The sequence below is a fragment of the Anas platyrhynchos genome, chromosome 11 (genome assembly GCF_047663525.1).
Source record: "Anas platyrhynchos isolate ZD024472 breed Pekin duck chromosome 11, IASCAAS_PekinDuck_T2T, whole genome shotgun sequence".
Lineage (NCBI taxonomy): Eukaryota > Metazoa > Chordata > Aves > Anseriformes > Anatidae > Anas > Anas platyrhynchos.
Window position 1 is genome coordinate 23,442,501 of NC_092597.1, and position 21,464 is coordinate 23,463,964.

The window sequence follows — 21,464 nt, forward strand, 5'->3', positions numbered from 1 at the left end:
GAAGAATTTATAAATTTTGAAATTATTTCAACCTCATAAGTAAATTCTAAAACTATAGGGAAAAAGCACTTCATTTAGCACTTCACCTGGAGCGCAGGCTGTGATGCTGTAACATGCTTCATACGGCATTCTGCTGTAAATACAGGAATTTGTGTATGTGCGCGTAGGAGGCTGCGGTATTCAAGTGGAACTTCTCCCTTAATGAGGAAAAAAGTAAGCAGTAAAGATAATTTGAATGCAAATGTTTTCTTAGAAAATTAGGAAACCTGTTCAAATAAGGCATGCAAAAAATACGTCATCCAAGGGAGGGATTTGAAGAGGCTGTTTGAAGAAGTTACTCTTGCTTGTTTATACTAAATTCAATGACACATTTATAATTTTTTAAAATACTTGTGAAATTTTGGGTCCATTACTGGAACACTAGCAACATTTTTGTAGTTTGTTCATTTAATGTTTCCCAATTACACTTTTCCTCTGCCCTATCTCGTCATTTTTTGTTTCGAAAGGGAATTGCTAAATACCCTTTACCATGATACTGAAAAAATTTGCTTTCTTTTCTTTATCCTTTTGGAATGTTACAATTCAGAAGGCTGTTTGGGTTGACTTTCAGGAATCTATGCAATTTAAAAAAGTAACATTTGCTTCAGTCTGGGAGGAGTAAATATGCAAAATGACAGCTGATATCAGCAGGTTTTTGGGTTTTGTCTTTTTTTAAGGCCTGAGTCTGGGTAATCCTAAGAATGTCTGAATTATAAAAGCTGGGACAGAGCAGATAAACACCCAGAGTCACTGTTTGACTATATGCCATTAGTGGTTTCTGTCTTCTGCCTTGTAAGCCAAGAACAGAGCCCCAAACTCTCTACTCACATTTCCTTGACTTCAGCATTTATGTCAAGCCCAAGTCTGATTTTTCTTCTTGTGCAAATAGAATTCCAATAAATGCAGATAGAGTCATAACTGAATTTTTCATCAGCCTTCATTTCAAGAACATTTTCACACTTAAGTCAAGTTTCTGGAAATGATCCAGGAAAAGGAATAGTGAAGGGCTTAAATTATACTACTGTAAGGAAAAAATGTTTCCATTTATTTTCCCAAAACAAAAATCTTGGTTTCTAGTACAGCTGAAAAAAAGGAATATTTTTCCATGTTTAAAGATTGTTTAGCATTTTTGTCAGCTAGTGTAATGAAAAATGAGTTGGAAGTTTCTAATCAGATTTACTCCCACACTCTAATGGATGAATACACTTCTGCAATATTTGGGATTCAAATACTGCTTCTCTTTCAACTATTTTTAAATGATTGATCAGTCTTTCTACCCAACCAGTTGAATTTACAATAAATAAAATTTGGCTCCTTGTATAGCCCGCTGTGTATTCATCAAAGCTTTCTCATGTGATCCATGAATCCTTTTTAAAAGCAGTTTCAGCTGAACAGTAGGTGAATAAAAGTTAAGTATTATTTACTAGACCTGTCCCAAGCTCTTGGAGGCACACGGTGGCTGAATCCCAGATAGCTTCTTTTCCTCCTTCCCTTCAGACATCACCCCGTGGTTACTCAAACTATCCCCCTCATCCATGCTGCTCCTTCTGTTTTCAAAGGTGAGTTTGAAAAGTGTTGTGGATTCTTTGCTGAGGGAAGACACTTTGAGACAAGCAAAATTTATTAAGAAAATCACAATTAAGGGGCATTAGGTCATGGCTGAGGTTGAAAGGGGAGGTGAAAGCAGGCCCTTTACCATTATTTCCTACACCCGTTGTTTTAGTACTTCTATAACTCTCCCTATAACTTACCCCTGTGTAAATTGGGAGCATTCCACCGAAGTCATTGCACAAACACTGTCGTAAAACTCATGCAAGGGAGGAAGTCCCTCAGTGTCCTTCCAGCGCCACTAAACTGAGAAATCAAAATTCTTGGTTCTCACCTTGCAAGGTCAACCCTTTTGTAGACCAGCTCTGTCAGTCTGATGCTGTGATGCTCTGACACCTAGTGCAAATGAACAGCCATGTTCATTTGCAAATGAGCAAATCCATGAGCAAATTTTAGTCAAACTAAGTTTTTCATAAATGACTGGTCATGTGCAGATACATTGGAATATTGTAAGGGTCTTGGTAATGAATCTTAAGATTTCATGCCACATACTGAGTGTTAGGCTGAACTTCCATATTGATTTAATCACAACTTGCAACGAGCAACTCACATTGTGTGCTTGTGTGTGTTTGTCTATACATACTGATTTATTTAGAATTAACTTAATTTAAAAATTACGGGATTAGAGATTATAGTCACAGTGGTCATGTCATTTGCAGCAGTCTTTTCAAATGCAAGTCTGCAATCAGTTGGAAGTCTGACCTCCAAATAGATTATCCTAGCTCAGACAGGCTGCCACTCATTCATCCTCTGCAACAAAGTGATCAGGTATCACTGAGACATCTTCTTAATGAAGTGTTTTTGTTGCCTTTTATCTGTGTGAAGGACAAAATGTACCGCTCTACCGGGATTCTTGCTTAATGACGGTGTCATTTTTTTTTCAGTGTTTAAAAAAAATCCAAACGCATAGAAGATGAGCAAAATACTCAGATGTGGCTACACATTTAAATTATAAAGCTCTGTAGGTCTGTAGTGTCTTTATTTAAAATCTCATGACACAAAAACATGATGTTACATCAGTTCATTAGTAAAAATAAATTCATACAGATGATGTAATTTATGCAATATCATGGTTAGGATTTGAAATTCTTATATTACAGCTTTTTAATATAAAAGTCCGATTTCTTTTAAATATATATATCAGGGCTTTTTTGAATACATTTGGGGGGGGTCATCTTTACTTGTTTTCCAGGATATTCCCAGTGCATTCGTGAACACATTCCTGATTTTGCTCTCCAACAGAATTTACAGATGGGAAGACTGTGTGACATACTGGGTATGTTACGAGCTGTCGGCTGCCTATATCTTGATTGTTATTTGCCCGTACTTGTGAGTAAAAGAGAATGATGGGTGAGGACTTTACTTTTGTATTAGTATTATAGAGAACATATAAGCTCAGAAGCAATTATGCCATTTTCTCCTGTCCAAGTTATTCATAAGAACATCATACTGATTTTTCTGACTCTGTGGTAATGTAAAGCAGCCTCATCCTGTGGCATGCTGAGCACCACAAACGAGCAAAAGTGCTTAGTGTTCTACAAAATTAGGTAGCTAATTCTGCTAGTGTTCATTCAAGCTCGTAGAGAGAGAAAGATATGCTAGAAAGGAACAAGCCCTTATTTAAACCAATTTTTTTTTAATTAGCAAATGAGGTAAGAGACATGCATTAAAAAGTTTTTCCTAGAATGACAGTCCTCTTTTAAGCAAAGCAATGAAGAATATTATTTGTCAATGACCAACTTCATTGGCTCCCTGGAATGACATACTTTACATGATTCATATATATTTCAGTATCATTATTATTTTATAAATGCCATTTAGTAAGTTTCTAACAAAAATATATTAGATGCAGAAATTTACAGTTGCCTAAAATAATAATGTAATTGCCTTTATATATTATCTAGACACTAATACTGTTTTTCCACAGTAGCTTTATTTATTTATTTATTCATTCATTTTGTCTCTGAAATGATACTTAGAAACTTAAAGGTACAAAGTCAACGCGTTATATAGACAATCTTTCTTGAAAATCTGTGAACGTGAAAATTGGTTTCACTGTAAAATGTAAAGTAGACCATGAGTAAGATGCAAACTAGTTAATTATTAACTAAAATATTAACTAGATCAGACGCCTTACCTGTGCCTGGCAGAAGAGCATTGACATTTACCACCTTGGTTTTCTTTTTGTTTGCTATACCAGAGGATTTCCTTGCTTGATGTGACTTGCTATTAGTTAATCTGTCTCTGAAGCCCCACTGTGTCCGAAGCAGACTTGTGCTTCTCTTTACAGGGCAGAGCTAAGAGTAGTAAAATCTGTTGCAGCATTTTATTCACCAGATGCACTTGAGCTCATCAATTTTTGACAGTGCAGTACTTTCAGCATATAGACAACGTGGGGAAGTAGGTTTTTTTGTACCCAAGCTGGTAAATTTTCAGGCTGATTTTGTAAACCTGCATAAAAGAGTATTGACTAACAGTTCTAGTAAGCTGTTCTTTTAAATATTTTTAAAAGTTATATGGTAATGACCTGCGTTATGTAAAGGCTCTACCAGTACTCAGATGTAGGGCTGACTGTCAGATGCTGTACTGCTTTAATGCTTCAGTTGAGACTCTGGCCTTACATTTTTAATGTGTGGTGTTTGCCTGTAGCAGTATGGCAAAACAAAAGTGAATGAGTGGGATCTCTTATTCCTTTATAACGATAGGTTCAGGGTTTCCTTAGTCCAATAGTTTCATTGCTTCTGATTCATTCACGTGTAAGAGCAGTTGTCCCTGGCACTTTCAGGGCTCCTGTTTCTGTGCCTAGTAAAGACAATGAAAGACTTCCTACTGATTTCAGCAGGAGCTGGATAAAAATCTAGGAGTGCTTTTTGGCAGCATACCCTGTCAACGTTACAAGGCAATTAGTTCATTAACTCATCTATTAATATTTTAGAAGAGCACAGTGGTTAAAATTTTCCGAAATGGAATATATTACAGACTTTCACTTTCTCACCTCTTAGTGTTAGTGTATACACAGTCTTTCAGCCCAAGTTGTTTTACACGCAGAAAACAGATTTTCACACTGTGGTATTTAACTAGCTAATCTGCACACTCACATGCTCAACAATAGTTATTAATGGTATCCTACCGTGAGCTTTTATTTGGACAGGACAAGAATAGGAGCAGGCCGTGCAAAATCCAGGCAGCGTATGAAATTGCGATTTCATCAGCTTTCTAAACTTAATAGCTCAGTTTTATAATTTACTGAACTTAATGGGATATATTTTTAAAGCAGTGTACAATTCCCATTGATGTTAATGTGAGTCGCGTAGATAAATCCCCCTGCAAGACTTTCAAAATTCTGCCCCCAATATGTTCTGCAGATTGAATTCTGAAAACCAGCTATTTCTTTGGGTTGCTGACCTGTCTTCAGAGAAATGCTGAAGCACAGAAAAAGCAGTTAAACCACTCAGATTAGGGAATTAAAGATCCGGGTTTTATTTCCAGTGCCTTTTTTTTTGTAGGGAAGCTGTTTGTTAGCAAATGTTCAGGAATCATCAGATTGCTGTTGTGAATGGAGTCTACCTTTCTCCCAATAATGAGCATTGTGCCCCTTTGTTTTAGATGCCAACGTGGACGTCATCTACATCTGCCCCCTTCATCTGAGTGAGGAGTTACTGCAGTATTACAATAAACTCCTGGGTCTGCAGGCAGCTGTTAGATCTGGGAACCCTGAGGACATGGGTGACCTGCAGGACAGGTTCAAAATTCTCACCCCTGAAGCTATAAACAGCTTCCCTGTGAGTTTGTCTTCTAATTACTACAGCTTGAGGGATGCAGTAAAATTAAATTGGAAATTTTATAACTTGTAACGCTCTGGTACACATCAGTGAAATATTATTGCAAGTTTAAGGGCTTTACTGATTAGACTACTAGTTAGAGCATTGGAAATAAATATCCTGGTTTAGCTTTATAGACTTAGTTTAGATCGTCCTATATTGGCTGTTTGTAGGCCACTGTTCATTCTTACTAGATGCTTGGGACTGTGAACTTGATAGATTTATATCTGTAAGCAAATCACAGCAATAAACCATTCTTATTACTCAAACTTTATCTCTGGGTAGCCCAGCATCCAATCATCCATGTGTTGGTAGTGTTTCTTGCAATTAAATCCAACTTAGAACTTTGTAAAGAACAGAACTTAAAGCTATTTAGGTTATATAATATAGAAACATGATTTCCAAATCTGCTAAGTCATTTTTAAATCCACGTGCTGGGACATCATCTAAAATGAGACCTTAACTACTGTATGCTACATACAGTGCTTCTGATAGTACTGCAGTGCAGTGAAGCTCCTTTACAGTGAAAAACAATTTTATATTGTAAATATTAAGTTCACAGTATCTTAGCTAAGATTTGATTTGTGTAAAATTTTGTGATACATTTATATCTCTAGTGTCTATATTTAAAGCCCCCACTCTTGGAATATTTCTGCTGAAATTTTCCAAACAAAGCTTCTTTACCAGGTGAAGAGCAAACAACCCTGTGAAAATTGCTGCTGCTGCTATGATTTACTGGGAAATGTTTGTATGCTTTGATATAAGGAGATAATTTTAGTTGCAAGGGCTGCATGGTTCTTTTGTGGATATAGACTGTGCCCCCTACCCAGATTCAGAATGCTGAGAAGTATGCTAGTGCCATCAGTAAGAATGGAAAATTGCAATATGTGTGGAATAATCTGTACTTGTAACTGAATGTAGTCACCCGCTGGCCTGAGTGATCACAAATTTAGCTGTCATTCTGTCTGTGTAAGGGTTAGAATTTTACAGGTTCTTTTGGGGCATCTTTCTTCTGGATTACTCTATAAAACCTTTTGCTGTACCAGTGTATCTGAAATTATTCCTGAAGTATGAACATCTGGCTTGAAGGCTACCTTAGCAGGCTACTTTGGGCAATTCCAGAAGCACGGGTCAACCTTAACCAGCTTGCTAGTTGCTTTCGTGGAATGGGATGGAAGGAAAATCTATGGAAAAGAAAACCAGACACAGAGCCCTGCACCACTTCTTGGTGTCTGCAGAGAATGGGAGGAAGAGGTGTCCACGTACCTGTGTCCTCTCTAGCTATGAGAATGATCTTGTGTGACTCTGTGCAGCCAGGTGCAACGTTACGCTCTGCTGCTCCTCAACTAGCAGCAAATTCAAAGTGGGGTGGTTGTAGCTTTGCTCATTGTGGTGAAGTTGATGCCAAGTTCAGCTTCTCTGATCTTGGGAAGTTTTAAAAAAAAAAAAATCGACAGACTTGAGAAACAAGAACTACATTTTGGTTAATCCATCAGCCATTATTCCACTGTGTTGTGCTGAAATTATGGGGATTCCTCAGTCCTCCTGCTTTTACCTGCTTTTGCTCACACTACCATATATCATGGCAGCCATACCACTCTCAAAGCAGGAATGAACTAGCTTTTACAGCCTGTTTCTTGCACTCCTTAATTAACTGTAAAATCTATTATTGAGAGACACAAAACAAATCTTGTCCCCATGGCCCCAGGGAGCAAGTGACCGGGGCTGGAAATTGATCCTGTTCGCGACGTGGCAGAACTCTGCCATGAGACCAACAGAACGGGCCATCTCTGTGCTTTTGTACCAGTGCTCAGGAGAAAAGAAACAACTGAATCAGAACATTAAGAGTCTCTGTTTTAAAACTGACAGAAGGAAAAAAAAAAAAAAAAGAGGGAAAAAAAAAATCCAGCAAAATGTGTTTGTTGTTCTCTTTGCCCTTTTACTTGCGTGACTCCCTTTTTCCTACTAGAAGTTTGAAAATTGTCTCATTTCTCTGACCTGTAGACATATCCCCCTTCTGCTTTCAGTACATCTGGCTCCTTTACAGGGAGAGTTGGGCACTTTGGGGAGCGATGTGTTTGGTACAAGAAAGCATTAAGCAAGTGACAAAAGGGATTCCTTCTGTCCATTTCTGGGGGCTCCTCCATCATCCCCATCCAAGGAGTTGGAATTAGGATTTATACTTCAGTCCATGTGAAGGAGCATCCAGAACTTTGAAGGAAAATACGCTGTGTTCCTCAGTCCTGCATATCCCTAAGAAAATCTAGCATTTCTGCTACCCTGGAAAGGAATATTTGGGCCTTGATTAGATAAAATCTCAATGTAAAGAAGTTTTCCTCGTTTATGGCAGTCTTTTGCAATGGATGTTTATTGTACTGTCCCATCCATCTCAACGTCAGTGCACCTCTATACCTTTGTAAAGATAATTGGGTTGTCTGCAAACGACACACAGGATATGTTGCAGCAAATACTTGTGAGGTTTCACTTGCCACGACTGATATTCCTAGGTTAAATTTAAGGCTGTCACAGGCAACTTGTTCAGCAATAGAGTTCTCTTTTTTAGAAGAAATGAAAAATTCTTACAAAAAGTTGAAAACGTACTGTAAAAAAAAATAATTTTAAAAATACTATTCTTACCTTGAGTACTCTGCAGTTGCGTTTACAGTAGCTATCCGAACTGCTGTATAATGGAAATGTATATCCCCAGTAATTTAATGTGATCAGTGAAAGCTTTTGTAAATCAAAGTGTTTTATTCTCAGAAAATCGCTTAAAATACTGCTGAACTGTATGGTGAAATACATTCTCTGCTATAGGGGTTTTTCTTCATTTTTGTATTGATTTTTAGGTGCTTTAGAGTTAAACCATGCCAGAAGTGTTGCTGAGATGAATCACTATTATCCAAAGGCCACCAGCCTCTCTGCCGACTGACAGAAGGATAATTCCGTATGGATCAAATAAATACAGATGTGTAGTAATTAGTTCTATTCCCAGTGAGCCCATTTCCAACACACTAAAGATGTGCACGATTATGGAGCCTCACCCCAACAGCTTTTATCAATTTAAACTGCTAAGCTACAGGATAGGTCATAACCCAGCCTGCTATTAATAATGTATTTATTGTGTGCAACATTATAAATTAGGTTCATGGAATAGAAAAGAACACCTTTTAACAAGAATAATGTTATCTTTATACAGAAGCATCACATGTGCCTAGCCACTCAGCTGAAGTACAGTCCCAAGACAATCAAAAGAATAAAAATCCTTATCCAGAGCAGAGATGCCTACATTATTGGAGGGGTTCCCCACAAAGATGATTTAGCAGTGGCTGACATGTTAAATGTGCCTATATTAGGCTCAGTGCCAGAAGTGGCTCATCTCTATAGTACCAAGTCTGGAAGTAAACGAATTTTTGCCAGTGCTTGTGTGCCAACCCCTCCCGGAGAATCTGACATCTACAACAACGAGCAGGTAAGTAGGATGTGCTCTGGGATGCGTCAACATGCAGGTGCCTGTTTTCACCTGATAGGATGCAAACTTTATAGAATTGCAATGGCTGTATTGATTAGACCCTAACTAGGTTTGATTAAATCGTGGGTGAGGTTGGGCTCTTTTAAGCTGAATTTCACCAATTAAATGCAATTCGTATCCCAGTCAGCAAGCAATACGATTGTTCTCATACTCTTCACATACGATCTTGAGAATATATAAGCCCTTTTGGATCAGTTATTTCAAACAGCTTGTGTTGCTGCTCCATGGATGAAGCCATGGCCTTAATGATATTAATAGGACTTTTACCAGTGACTGAAAATAGAACAGAGATTTCTGGGAAGCAAAGTATTTGATAAAGGGGAAACTTCTTCCACTTAGGAAGCCAGCCATTCAATTTGAGGTTCACTGAGCATATCTACAGCTGAAGTTTTACCTTGTCTCTGGCTTATCATTGCTAAATTTGATGATCTTGTCAGCATGACATGACAAAATATTGCTAAACTAAAATTACAAGGCACGTGACTTTTCTGTAGTGTATTCAGTTGACACGTTTATTTTGCATTCTGTGCCTCAGTATTTCATTCTAAAAGCTGAGTTTGCAATATGTTGTTGTATGTCTAAATACAATCTGTAATGATTTTTATCATATTTTTATGGAGGTAATCTGCCATTGTTCATAGGTATTCTTTCTTAGATTTTTCACGTTGCTTTTCTTTTTATTAATCACCTTTAACGGTGAAAACAACCTAAGCTACACAAATACATTGCAACTTCTATAGCAGATGAAATAAATATGTGATCAATGATCTGTAAAACCACTGTTTGATTTATTGTTAAATAACTAACTTACGTGAATCTAATACTTTTGATTCATTCTACAGTGTTATGGAAGTTCTACTTCTGCTGTTTGCGTGTATGAAATATTGACATTTTAGGTTAAATAATCAAAGCAAGGTGACACTATGTTAAAGCACAATTCAATTTTCACTTAAAGATAGCACATAATTCTTTATGATTGCTACAGTCCTTACAGTATTATTGATCCTTTTCATTACTGTAGGGGAGTCATCAAGAAAAACACATTTATGGGATTCTCAAAAGCCACAAATAATAGCATCTGAAACACACATGTAATTGTATTTGAGGTCAGCGGAAAAAATAAGGAAAAAACCTCCCAAAAATTGTTATATAAAAATACTTTCTAGCTAATGCAAAAAGATCTGATAATACTATTACTGGGTTCAAAGGCATCTGCAGTTTCTACGAAGCTAATTGCACCCTACACCAGCTGGGCAAAAGGCATTTGAAGCCCATTTAAATCTGTGTACATATACAAATAAATAATTAGCATTTTTATAAAGCCTGCCTAGTAGCTCCTTCGTATATTTATAACCGTATAATGTACTCTCCAGTAGGAAAATTCCACAGATGTTTGGCTGGTGTTAGAATCTGGCACAACTGTTTCTCAGATTTTGCAAATAGGGTAGTCCATCCCATGTTATCCCCCTGTCAAAAACATTTATTTAGCTGTACTGATGATCCAAAACCGAAGATTCTGATGTGACAAAAAAGCCTGGACAAACAAGATTCTGTTTTCTTTTTTGTAGGAAACAGAATGTTGCTGTTTGGTAGTCCGCCCAAGTGGACTCAAGTACGAGATGAAGACCATAAATTCTTCATCAAAAAATGTTCAGGGTTGCTTTCACTGAGTGTCCAAGATAACTGTAAAAAGACAAGTATCTCTAAGAAACAGAAACCATAATTAGATTTCAAGTCCAAACATTTGAGAAAGGGGAGTGTAAATCAAGGAACAATTTGATATTGTCATGGTACCAAATATCTTTGTGTCCTTGCTCCACAGATGATCAGTGTTCTCAGTCAGCTGATCATTGACAACATGGAAGTGCGGCGCTGGTTGTTTAAAGTGAATGATGAATCTGGAGGAAATGGCACTGCCTACTGTGATATTATCCTGCATTTGAAATGCTACCACTGGGTTCTGAAGGAACGTCAGAAACACAGCGCTGAGATATGGAGTAAGAAGTGGGCACATGTAAGTAATAAAGGAGCAGGGTTTCTGGTCTGTCTGGCTCCTTCCTAGGCTGCTGGGGTTGTTCCTCACAGCAAGTCTTTTCTCTAAGCTTTTGTTTGAAGACGTAGATAAGCATTGGTGTTACAGAGTCCAGAGCAGCTTGTACAAAGTAGTAGGTAACAGTAATTCAAATTAAAAAAAAAAAAAAATCCCAATGTGTGAGCAAATGTCTGATATCCAACTGTGGAATGATTTGGGCACAGAACATTTAATTACATAGGTTTTTTTATCCAAAGTGAGAGCATGTAGGAATGAGTCTATTAGTGGTAGAGCATTACAGCTATGTAGAAACATTGGAATTACTGCAGCAAAACTGTTGGACTAATATAGTGAACAATGCTAATCAATTTGAAACCACATACAAACTATTTACTTTTTAAGCTGGCTTCCTAAGGATTATTTTTTCTGTATATTTTTCTTCACTAACAACTTTTAAGCCTGTTAGGGATTTTCATCTATAGAAGACAGAACACGGAGTATCAGAGATCATTAGACTCCTGCATGTTTCATTACAGTGGGTGTTTAGGTAAGGACAGAGAGAGATCCTATAAATATTTAACTGAGGGAAACAATATAGCATGAACTCTTGCACTAGTGGATTCATGAGAATCCATATGCTTGAGAGAGATTGTAAGATGATACATCTCAACCGCAGAAAAATCCATCTGAAACTAGAGTTCATTAGTTCTGGTATTTGGAGAACTATTTGTTCTTTAAATATTCATTGGTATTTAAATGTGTTAATTTCAATAAGCATTTAATATTTCTGTATATGGTGCCATATTCATTCCTAATGTAATGGTTTTAAAGCCAGAAGGAATGTATCCAGAAAGAATTGCTTAATTTCCATAAACTTCTCATTATAGCTCTCTTGATTTTTTTTTGTTTTAATTCAATCAAAACTGTTTTGGAATTTTTCTTTGATTGAATTATATTGTATATTAAAATTTCAAATTGGGCCGATTACAGTTCTGTTCCATTTGACAACTACAAAATAATTCTGCGTTATGAAATGGAGCTTATCGTATAAAACTGAAGCACTAATTTCTCCAATCTGCTGAGGATCCCTAACTGTGTACAAGTCAACCAGTACGAAGCAGAGCATTGCAGAGCTGCCCCAGTGGGAGCATTGTCTGGCCACTGAGCTTTCTGGGACATGAAGCTGGCAGAACGTACCTAGATCCTGCTCCCACCGTCAGAACTGAGGGCAGAAGACATGGTAAAATGCAGTTTCACCAGGTCTAGTTTTTTGCTGGTATCAATTCCCTATACAGGTGTTATTACCTAGAGTTAGCGCTCCCGTTTCTGTGCCTTTTTAATTATTCCATGGCTAAGTGACTCTGAATGAAGGGACATAGTGATAACTAGCTTTCTGTTTTCCCTTTCATACTGTGTTTATGTTAGGCTTTGATGTAGCCAGGAACCAATCCTTTAGAAGCCCTCAAACACAATCATTTATTGGAAGTTGGAAAATATATATGGAATGATGCATTTGATCTAATTTCCTAGAGTCAGCAGGAAAGCTTCCATAAATCCAGACCAATATTAAAGTGAAACTTGCTGCTATTTCGAACGTCTTGTTTGAATATGTGTGTTCAAATTTTTCTGCCTTCTGAGTTTAGCCCCCTTTTGTAAAACGGGAGACCTTTTTTATATGTAATGAATTGCAGTTTCCACTGAGTATTACCATTGAGAGCAGAGGATTAAAATCATCCTTTGTTAAGGAATACCATTGTAATGATACACATTTAAACATCAAAGCATTAGTTTATGAGCACAGGCATGCTTTAATGTCCTATTACAGTATGTAGACCTGTTTCTTTCGATAATGAAGACATTGTGTCATCGGCATAGGCTGCCACATACAAAACGTATGCTGGCAGGTTATTAAAAAATTCAGCTTCTTGATGAAAGACTATCCTGCAGGCTAAGAGTACAGTGAAAAGACTCCATTCTGGTAGAATTATTAGAAATGAGAATATGACTGTAAGCACTAAATTATGTTAATACTTACAAATAGCATCATTTGCATAGCAGTTTAAGACACGATACCCAGATTTTCCTCATTGGTATGTAGTAGACAAGAGATTAAAAATAATGTAGTTTTTGAGTTTGAATTGTGTAAAAATCTATTCCATCTAAAAATGAGACTGATTTTAGGTTCCTCATTTCAAAAATAGCATTGGGCAAACAAAAATGCAGGACAAGATTATTGATGTATTTTACCTCGTTAACTTAATGCAGCATCTGAGTTATCTGAACAATTATTTCGCAACTTGTAAGGGGTAGAATTTACAAACTCTGCTGAATGTCTCTGCAAGGCCTTCATCCTACTGTGCACTGCTTAAGTCTGCCAGTTTATAAAAAAAAACTCATCCTGAGGCCCAGATTCTAATGATATTCAATATCAAGTGAACTGCCTTCAACATAAATGCTCATTTTGCAGTTTAAGGCCATTTGTAAAGACATTTGTTTTTGTATTGTTACCTGAGCATCTACTTGTGGCTGTGGTCAGAGGTAAAATTTGTGGCTAAGCAGACCTTATTCAGCCCTGCTTTATGTGAGCTGGAGGAAAGATGCCCAGATGCCCACTCGGAATTCAAGCAGTAAAGAACAGTGGAGAAGCCGTCTACCACATATGTTATTTGTGGTTATTTTGTTTGTTTTGGAATAGAGACAAGGCTGACAAAACCTGCAGTGCCTCTTGGTCTTCAACCTGAACTCACAACACTCACAGTCCTCTTGCCTGTTAGAGGGAGTATAATATTGCCTTCCTGTTAGTGTTGCCTTTTTTTGTTCTTCTAGCAGTCCTCACATAAAATAATACAGGACTGTGCAGAGATCCCACCGTGTTGTGTAACTATACATGTGTAAATAGTAGCTAAATCATGAGGTAAGATTAATAGTCAAATTAATTTCAGAATTAACTTTTATTACACTGCAACTCTTAATTAACCACCAGGACCAGCAACATGTGGCAAGTTTACATAGCAGCAAGGCTAAGATAAGAAGATCAGGCTGAAAACAAAAGGAGGGATATATGGGGATAAAGAGGAAAAGAGCCAAAATACAAGAACAGAACAAGACACAGAAAAAGAAACAACAAATATTCTCTTGAATAAGCTATTATAATTGGCCGTGGCTACACAGCCGTTTCAAAAGTCTTCATTAAATGCCTGTTGTAGAAGAAGAAAAGCTATTTAATGTGCTTGGGCAGCCTACTGTTTTAAATGTTAGAGAGTTTGAATCTCGTTGTCTCCACTTGTGTCGCAGTATTTTGTCATGGTTTCTTTTCTTTATAGACCGTATCTTGGTTAGTTCACTAAAATGTGTAATAGGAAATCAAAATCTTTTCAAAAGGTGATAAATCCAGAAAACCCAACTTTCAGTCTGAGTTGCAAGAAGCAATATTCAGATGCTGGTTTCAGGATTGTGCATTGATTGCTTTTGGAAAATTGCAATTTCAAAGGCCAAGATGAAGTGCTGGCTGTTCCTTTATATTTAAGTGGTTTTGGTCAATATTCAAAAGCCCTGTAATAAGTAATTAGATGAACTTCGTGATTGCTTGAAAATCAAGAATAGTGGTGAGGAGGTTTTTAACTGGTTGAATGAGTTGCATTCACTATAAAAAACCTGAAGCTTACATGTATGTACCATATCCTGTTAGTTTGCTGAAGCAGGAATTCAGAGTAAAGAGCATTCTTATAAATAGATAAAATAAAATCATCCGTAGTCCTGTCAGAGAAATGTAGAAATGTGGTATTGCCAGCACACTGATATGTCTGTCTGAATCATACATCTTCCCAACACTGCCTTTTTTTTTTTTTTCCCTTTCTGTTACCCATCCTCATTTTCACTGTTCTGATCACCTTTTGTAACACTGCCAACTTTGTTCTGGGGCAAGGCTACACAAATATTGGTGGAACTGGGATGAAGTGCAAGCAATTGAATTGCTCTTGGTGTAACACCTAACGTGTGCTGAGTGGGGTCGTAGGCAAGTACTCTGTGCTGCTGCTGTTATTTATTGTACACATGCAATTGCAGGTGTGCTAATTTTTTCAACCTGAAGAGGGCCAGAAACTCTGCCAGATACACAGAAGATCCATTTACCGAATTTTGACAGGCTTTTAAAATTTCTTCTGTCCAATATGATATTTAATAGGAAAAGGGAAAGAGCTCAAAGACTTAAAGAAGAACTTGATTGCCAGTAAAGCAATACAGTTGCAGGTTGTCTCCCAGTATGGGCAGCGCTCTGTGAACATATATCTAAATAGTTTAAATAGTCACTGTGTCTGCAAACACTCAGCAGTGCTCTAACTCAGTTTATTAATATATCTATGTAGCTGCCTTAGTGATGTTTCAGGTGATTGTTAAATCCTAACTAAAGCATGATAATTGTATTCCTTGGTTAAATTAAAGCCGTGATATCCATTCCTAAGACCTGGAATAATCAGATATGCAAGCTGTTGGTGTGTATGTCCTATTGATTTAATATGCTTCTAATCAGTACATAAAGCTATAGGCCTGCAGTGTTAATTTTTCATATGCTTACAAAGTACCCTTTGATTTTCTGTCACGCGTTAATTACAGCGTTTTGCCATTAAATAGGAAGCTTTGTGTAAACTAATTACTAGGTAATCATTGTCTACCGCAAGCGTGCTGTTTGTACCTTTTATTTTATTCTAAAAATGCACAGATCTCGCAGTCTGGAACCACTATACCTTCCAGCCATTAGCTCTCACTAATTCATAGCATTATTGTGTTAAGATTGTAGGAGTTGTAATTGTTGTGGTATCAGTGCTGTTAATTACCGGAGTAAACAGTTGAAATGGTGCCAAGGTCTATTGTACAAGGCAGAGGAAAGGAGGTTTAAATGTTACTTCCACCATCTGGGGACTGGAGTAGAGGCAAATGCTAGAAAACAGCAGTGAGGCAATATCAGAACTTCAGCTCCAGGGTTTGAGGCCATATGGATCCAGAATATTTTGAATCAATTGAATTTAACTGCCAGTTTTTAGCAATAACAGTGTGGAAGGAGAGGATAAAGCAAGAGCACTAAAGAAATCTGAAATCCGTTAATGTTATCACATGCAATAAAATGCCTGCTTGGATTATTTTAAAAATGTTTATTTTGCTAAAATCCAAAAAAAAGGAACACAGGCAACTCTAAGAATAAAAGAAGTTTAACTGTGTGCTGTTTGTGAAATGCAGCGCGGGTTTTGTCTGACAATTCCTTTAGTGTTACAGCTCAGCAATTTAGATAAAATTCCTGGCAAGTGACTGTGCATTATCTATACGGTGTCTCTTTTCTTTTTGGAATCGCATTGTTTGGAATTCATTATAAGCCTTTCTTTAGTGAAACAAGCCAGAAATGGGGGGGGTGAGGATAGATGACACGACTGAACAAAATTTATAGAGTTTGAAATATAGATAAACAATCCAGTTAGGAAAATCTTACTAATCTGAGAGTATCTGAATTGATTGTGCATTTGCAGATATTAATTAAAATTCAGAAAAGGCATGCTCAAATGTTACTTGTCTCATTTTGTATAAGTATTATCATCCCAAAGTCCTGAACTTAGAAATCTTGAAATAAACGTAGGATTTTTTAAATTATTTTTTTTAAAGGACTTTTAGAAAAGTATGAAAACTGTTTAACGTTTTCCTCATTCTGAAGGTACGCTTGGGGAGCCTTGAAAACAAACTGAAGGCCACAATCTTGCCAAATAGATGCTCTTATGCACAAAATGCCAATGCACATAGAGTAGTTTTTGGAAAAGGAAAGCAAACTCTTTAATGAAATTGTCATCATCCCAAATTAACATGCCGTGCATAAACATGCAGAATTATTTGACAGGCTTGTAGAGCTTTCAAGATCCTCCTCCTGCCTGATTCTTGGTAGAACGGGCTGTAGTGATTTTGTATTTGATTTCCCCACATATATTGTTTTCCGAGATGACATCTACAAACAGGGAACTCGGCAGCATATTGCTGCTGCCAGTTTAGGAGTGTTCAGAGGAAATAGAAAGGATCTCTCTTTCTAAACAATCCTGGTTTATTTATCTTTTATTGGTCTGTTAGCAGATGTTGAAGCAGTTCAGGGCACAATGTAAACATGTGCTTTTCAATAGAGGTATGGTAAGTAGCAGAGTATACAATGAAACTGAAGCAATTGGGAGGGGTGTTTTGGACTAGGCCAGTATTTTTTGCTTTGTGTGCGCGTGTATGTAGCTGAATTTAGAATTAAAAGAAGTGCTTGATCTTTATATATTGAAATCCTCAGCGTGCAGAGTGACAGCATGAGCCAGAAGAGAAAACCATGGCCCCATGTGGTGTGAAAAAAGGAACAGCAGTTTAAGTGCTGGAAAGTTGAAAGAGAACTAACCTTCTTGTTCTTGTAGTCAAGGAAAGTGGCTGTTTTGTGCTTTTGTATTGAAGCATAGCATATGTGCCTCAGTTTGACAAAAAGCCTCTTGAGTCAAAGCAACCCTAGTCCTGTGTGCTGATCCAAAGCGAAGGCCGTGATAATGAGGGACGGGCTCTCAGGAAGCAGTGAGTAGATAATACTACATAAGTGGAGAATTCTGTGCACTGTTTTCGCCATTCTACTTAATGCAAGTCGCAGCCACGGTGAATCACTTGCCATACAGCTGAAATGGGCCATTAGCTATCAGGGAAAATTGTCTTTGCTACTTTCAGCAGATGGAGCAAATATTTTACAAAGCAATTTTACATACGAAAAACATTTGTGTTACTTGGTAATGATGGCTGTTTTACATGATGTTACCTTCTATCAGAACATACTTTTCCAGCTCATGGAAGGCAAAATTGGCACTTTTTAATTTTGAAATTTGCAGTTTATTATTAAATGCTTGGGCTCTCAATCAGGTTGCAAACTTTTAAGTAGGTAGGGTAATCAGTGTATCATATCCGAAATCGTTTTGATTTTTACAATCACTTCAAATTGTTTTGTTCACTGGGGTAGGTTGTGGTTCTGGCCAGCAGATACCTGTCTGAATTTGAAGAAATTGTTGAATCAGTTTGTTTTGCAAAATAAGAAGGAATTAAACTTATCTGGACTGCAGTCTGAAAGCAGTTACTGGACTCTTCTAATAATGCCGTGGTTGCTGATGTTACTGAGAACATAAGAATAAGCTGGGCTGGACCAATTCACATCAAGGCAGCTAGAATAAGTTATCATAGCTCCACTGATCACAATATAAAGGATATACTGTATAAACAGTGTGAATTGTCATAGTGCCATTGAAGTGGCATAAATTGCCATAGCTTCATTGACTTCAGCAAAGCTATGGCAGTTTGTTTTGCTGAGGATCTGTCTGCTGATTTTGTTCTTCTCTGGCCCAGTCAGCTTTACTTACTTGGAAGTTACTTTCTTCAGTCTGTTTGCTTGCGAGGTCTAGATAATTTCCTTTCAATCTGATTTTTAGCTAAAAAGCCCCGGGACTTTCTCATGCATTCTGCTCTGCAGCCTCTTTCTGTCCCCAGGTCTTTCTTCCTATTTCTAACTCTATTTCTTCTTCCTATTTATTTAGTTATCTTCTCAACAGGCTTTTCTTTGTTGACTGATCTTTCTTGAGAAGATTTCCTTCAGCATATGCCACATTTGGTCCTATTTTTTGTTGCAACTGCTATTCCAAAAAAAACTTCTAGAATTCAGCATGCAGAAGGGCAAGAAATTATTTTAGATTTAAAGAGAAAATGTGTAATTTTTTAATGCTTATTCAGCATTATAAAAATGTGCAAAACATTTGGACAGCTTTAAAGGTTTCTACGTGACGTAAACAGCATTTAGGCTGCTCATTTTTTACTTGTGCTAAGAAAAATCAGCTGAAAGGTTTGAACAAATGCTCCCTGTTTACATTGAGCCTATGATTCTGAATTGTTTTGGGCCACATCAAGAGAGAAAACATTGGTAAGCTCTGCTGGAGATACCGTCCAATTTAAATGAAATTAGCCTACAGAGCACTGATCCTTTTAAAAGGTTTGACTCCATGAGTGAATGTTGGATCTGGGCTTGAATTTGCCTAGTAAAACTCCCTATAATCAGGATTATTGCCTTTTTAGAGCTTACAGTTGCAAAAAAACTTCAGCTGGAATTCCAGGTGCTGATCCTGAAAAAGCGGTCTCGTATCTCCCTTCTGTGAACACCTGGATTATCTAGGCGTTCCTTGGTAAAAGCACTGTTATGTTGGGTCTGATCTCAAGAACATTTCTCAGATCTTCTTGAATCAGTTATTTCTCTAAAAGCCCCCATCTTCTTCCAGTAACGTGGTTGCTTTTGATGCGCGCACCTTTCGCAGTCAGCTAGTACTGAGGGTGCTTTGAACTGCCAGGTGCTCCTGAGCCTGGCGATGGGCATCCCCACGGCCCTACCAGGCATTCTGAGTTTATCTTGAGCTGATCACCCCTACACATGCTATTTCACCTTATTTAAGCAAGCAACACTGGGTCGATTGAGGAAGTGCCACAGGAGTCTTGCCTGTCTGATATCCCTCGTGGACAGGCAGTAGCAGCACACGATGCTCCTCTGCAGGTAGGTGAGGTGAATGGGCTCTGTGTCTTGCCAGCAGCCTCCACTTACGAACCAGCTAAGTTTCTCTCCTGAGTTTGGAAGTTCTGCTTGATTTAGTACCCAGTTTAGGGAGCTTTCTTTCACGGCGGTGTGTGATCCGTGAAAACAACTCTGGCTAAAAGGAGTCACAACTGTCCCCAGCACTGCTCCGTGGAATTGGCATGGCTGCCCTAATGTCCCTCAAAATTGTTGCAGTGGGAAATTGTGGCCCAGTTCACATAACCGTTGTTTAATTTTTATTTATACTGGCTTGGTCACAGCACTCTCAAATGCTTCTACGCATCCAGCAGGGATTATTGTTATTTTTTCCCCCTCTAATTCGTCAAAAGCTTTCAGGCAAGCCACAAAATATCTCTTCTTTTGTTTGTTTGTTTTTAGATTTCTGTTTAAATTGCTCAATACCCAGTCATTAGATCTTAGGGATGAGAGTTGGTGTGACAGAGGTACTGCTGAATGCACTGACAGGTGCAAACTGATTTGTAGGTCAGCAGCTCCATGACATTCATCATGGCTCAGATCCTCTCTCCGAAGCTGTATTTATTTTCATTGTGCAACAAACCACCTCATCTTGTGACTTCTTGGCTTAGCAATATTTCAACACAAATACAAACCAAGACAAGGCCAACTGGTATTTGCTCAGTTTTCTGTTGTTGTAGTCAGCTGAGCTATCAAAAACCAAAATTGCTGGTTAAGGATTTGTTTTGGGAGGAAGCTATCAGGTGGGACCCAACTCTGGGTAAATTCTGAACTTGGATCTTGCTTTTTATATAGTCCTTTGTTTTTGCTGTAAGGTTAAGATTATGCTTTGCAGTTTGTTGATACACTGACTTAGACCATTTTCAAACATTTTTTTTCAGAGACGTTTAAAGTCAACAACATACTTTTCTCCTTAGTATGTGACATGAGCTCACATAGCCTGGATCACTGTCATATCTAAGCACCTTAATATTTTTATGCATTTTTTCCTCGATTCCACATAATCTAGGGCACAGCAATTATCCCTCTTTTCTGGACAGCTGAGGCAAAGAAAGAAAGTCACTTTTCCAAAGTCTCACCAGGCAGATCTCATGCAGGAACAAGATGCACCTAGGTCTTCCATATGTGGAGTTGACACCCCAATTATTGGCCCATGCTCATTCTCGTTTTACTAGATAAATCACAGTATGCTGATTTTGAATTTGTATTTTTGGTTACGTCATATCATGTTTTTCATGACAAAACCCATCTCTTCAAATTCCCTTATCTGGAAAAATAGATATTTATTTTTTCTTATTCTAGATGCTAGCCATAAGGTTTTATCATGTTCCTCCAGAGCTCCCGATAATATGATTGTGGCTTAGGACATTGCTAAGATCAGAGGACTGTTGGTCATCTTCTGAAGCACTGGATGCTGGAGAGAGAGAATGTAAAACAGAAGCAAAGAGGCCCAGGGGAAGCAGGAGAATGCTTATGAAGCAGCAAGGAAAGGAGCCTGAAGCAATAGAGTCAGGGTGCTTGCACTTTATATGCTCATGTACTTCTGGGACATTTTTGAACAGTAAAAGCAATGCAGTTAGTTTCTGTATTTAATGGGGTTGTTTTGTGTGTGTAATAATATAGTGAAGAACTTGAAACTAGGAAAAAGCTTGTTTATCTCCTATAATATGACTAATCAAATTCTGCCAAAGATAGAGGCACTAGTACATTTCTGAATTTGTTACAGACTGGGGAGTGCAATAAGAATGTCTCCCATTTTAAAAACACTTGTGGTTGATTATTCCTCTCCCTCCCGCTTTTCTTTTTTTTTTTTTTTTTTTTTTTTTTTGACTAGAGGCTGTTTGT

At 37.7% G+C, this 21,464-nt stretch overlaps 1 protein-coding gene across 5 annotated transcripts in view; it reads left to right on the forward strand.

Moving 5' to 3' along the window:
- IQCH (IQ motif containing H) overlaps positions 1–21,464 on the forward strand; it is a 66,790-nt gene that overhangs the window by 22,824 nt on the left and 22,502 nt on the right. For all 5 annotated transcript variants that reach the window (XM_027466458.3, XM_027466459.3, XM_072043340.1 and 2 more), the window contains 4 exons: positions 2,840–2,923; positions 5,254–5,429; positions 8,665–8,937; positions 10,820–11,011. In XM_027466458.3, coding sequence (XP_027322259.3) covers positions 2,840–2,923; positions 5,254–5,429; positions 8,665–8,937; positions 10,820–11,011 — 725 coding nt within the window. The remainder of the gene's footprint in view (positions 1–2,839; positions 2,924–5,253; positions 5,430–8,664; positions 8,938–10,819; positions 11,012–21,464) is intronic.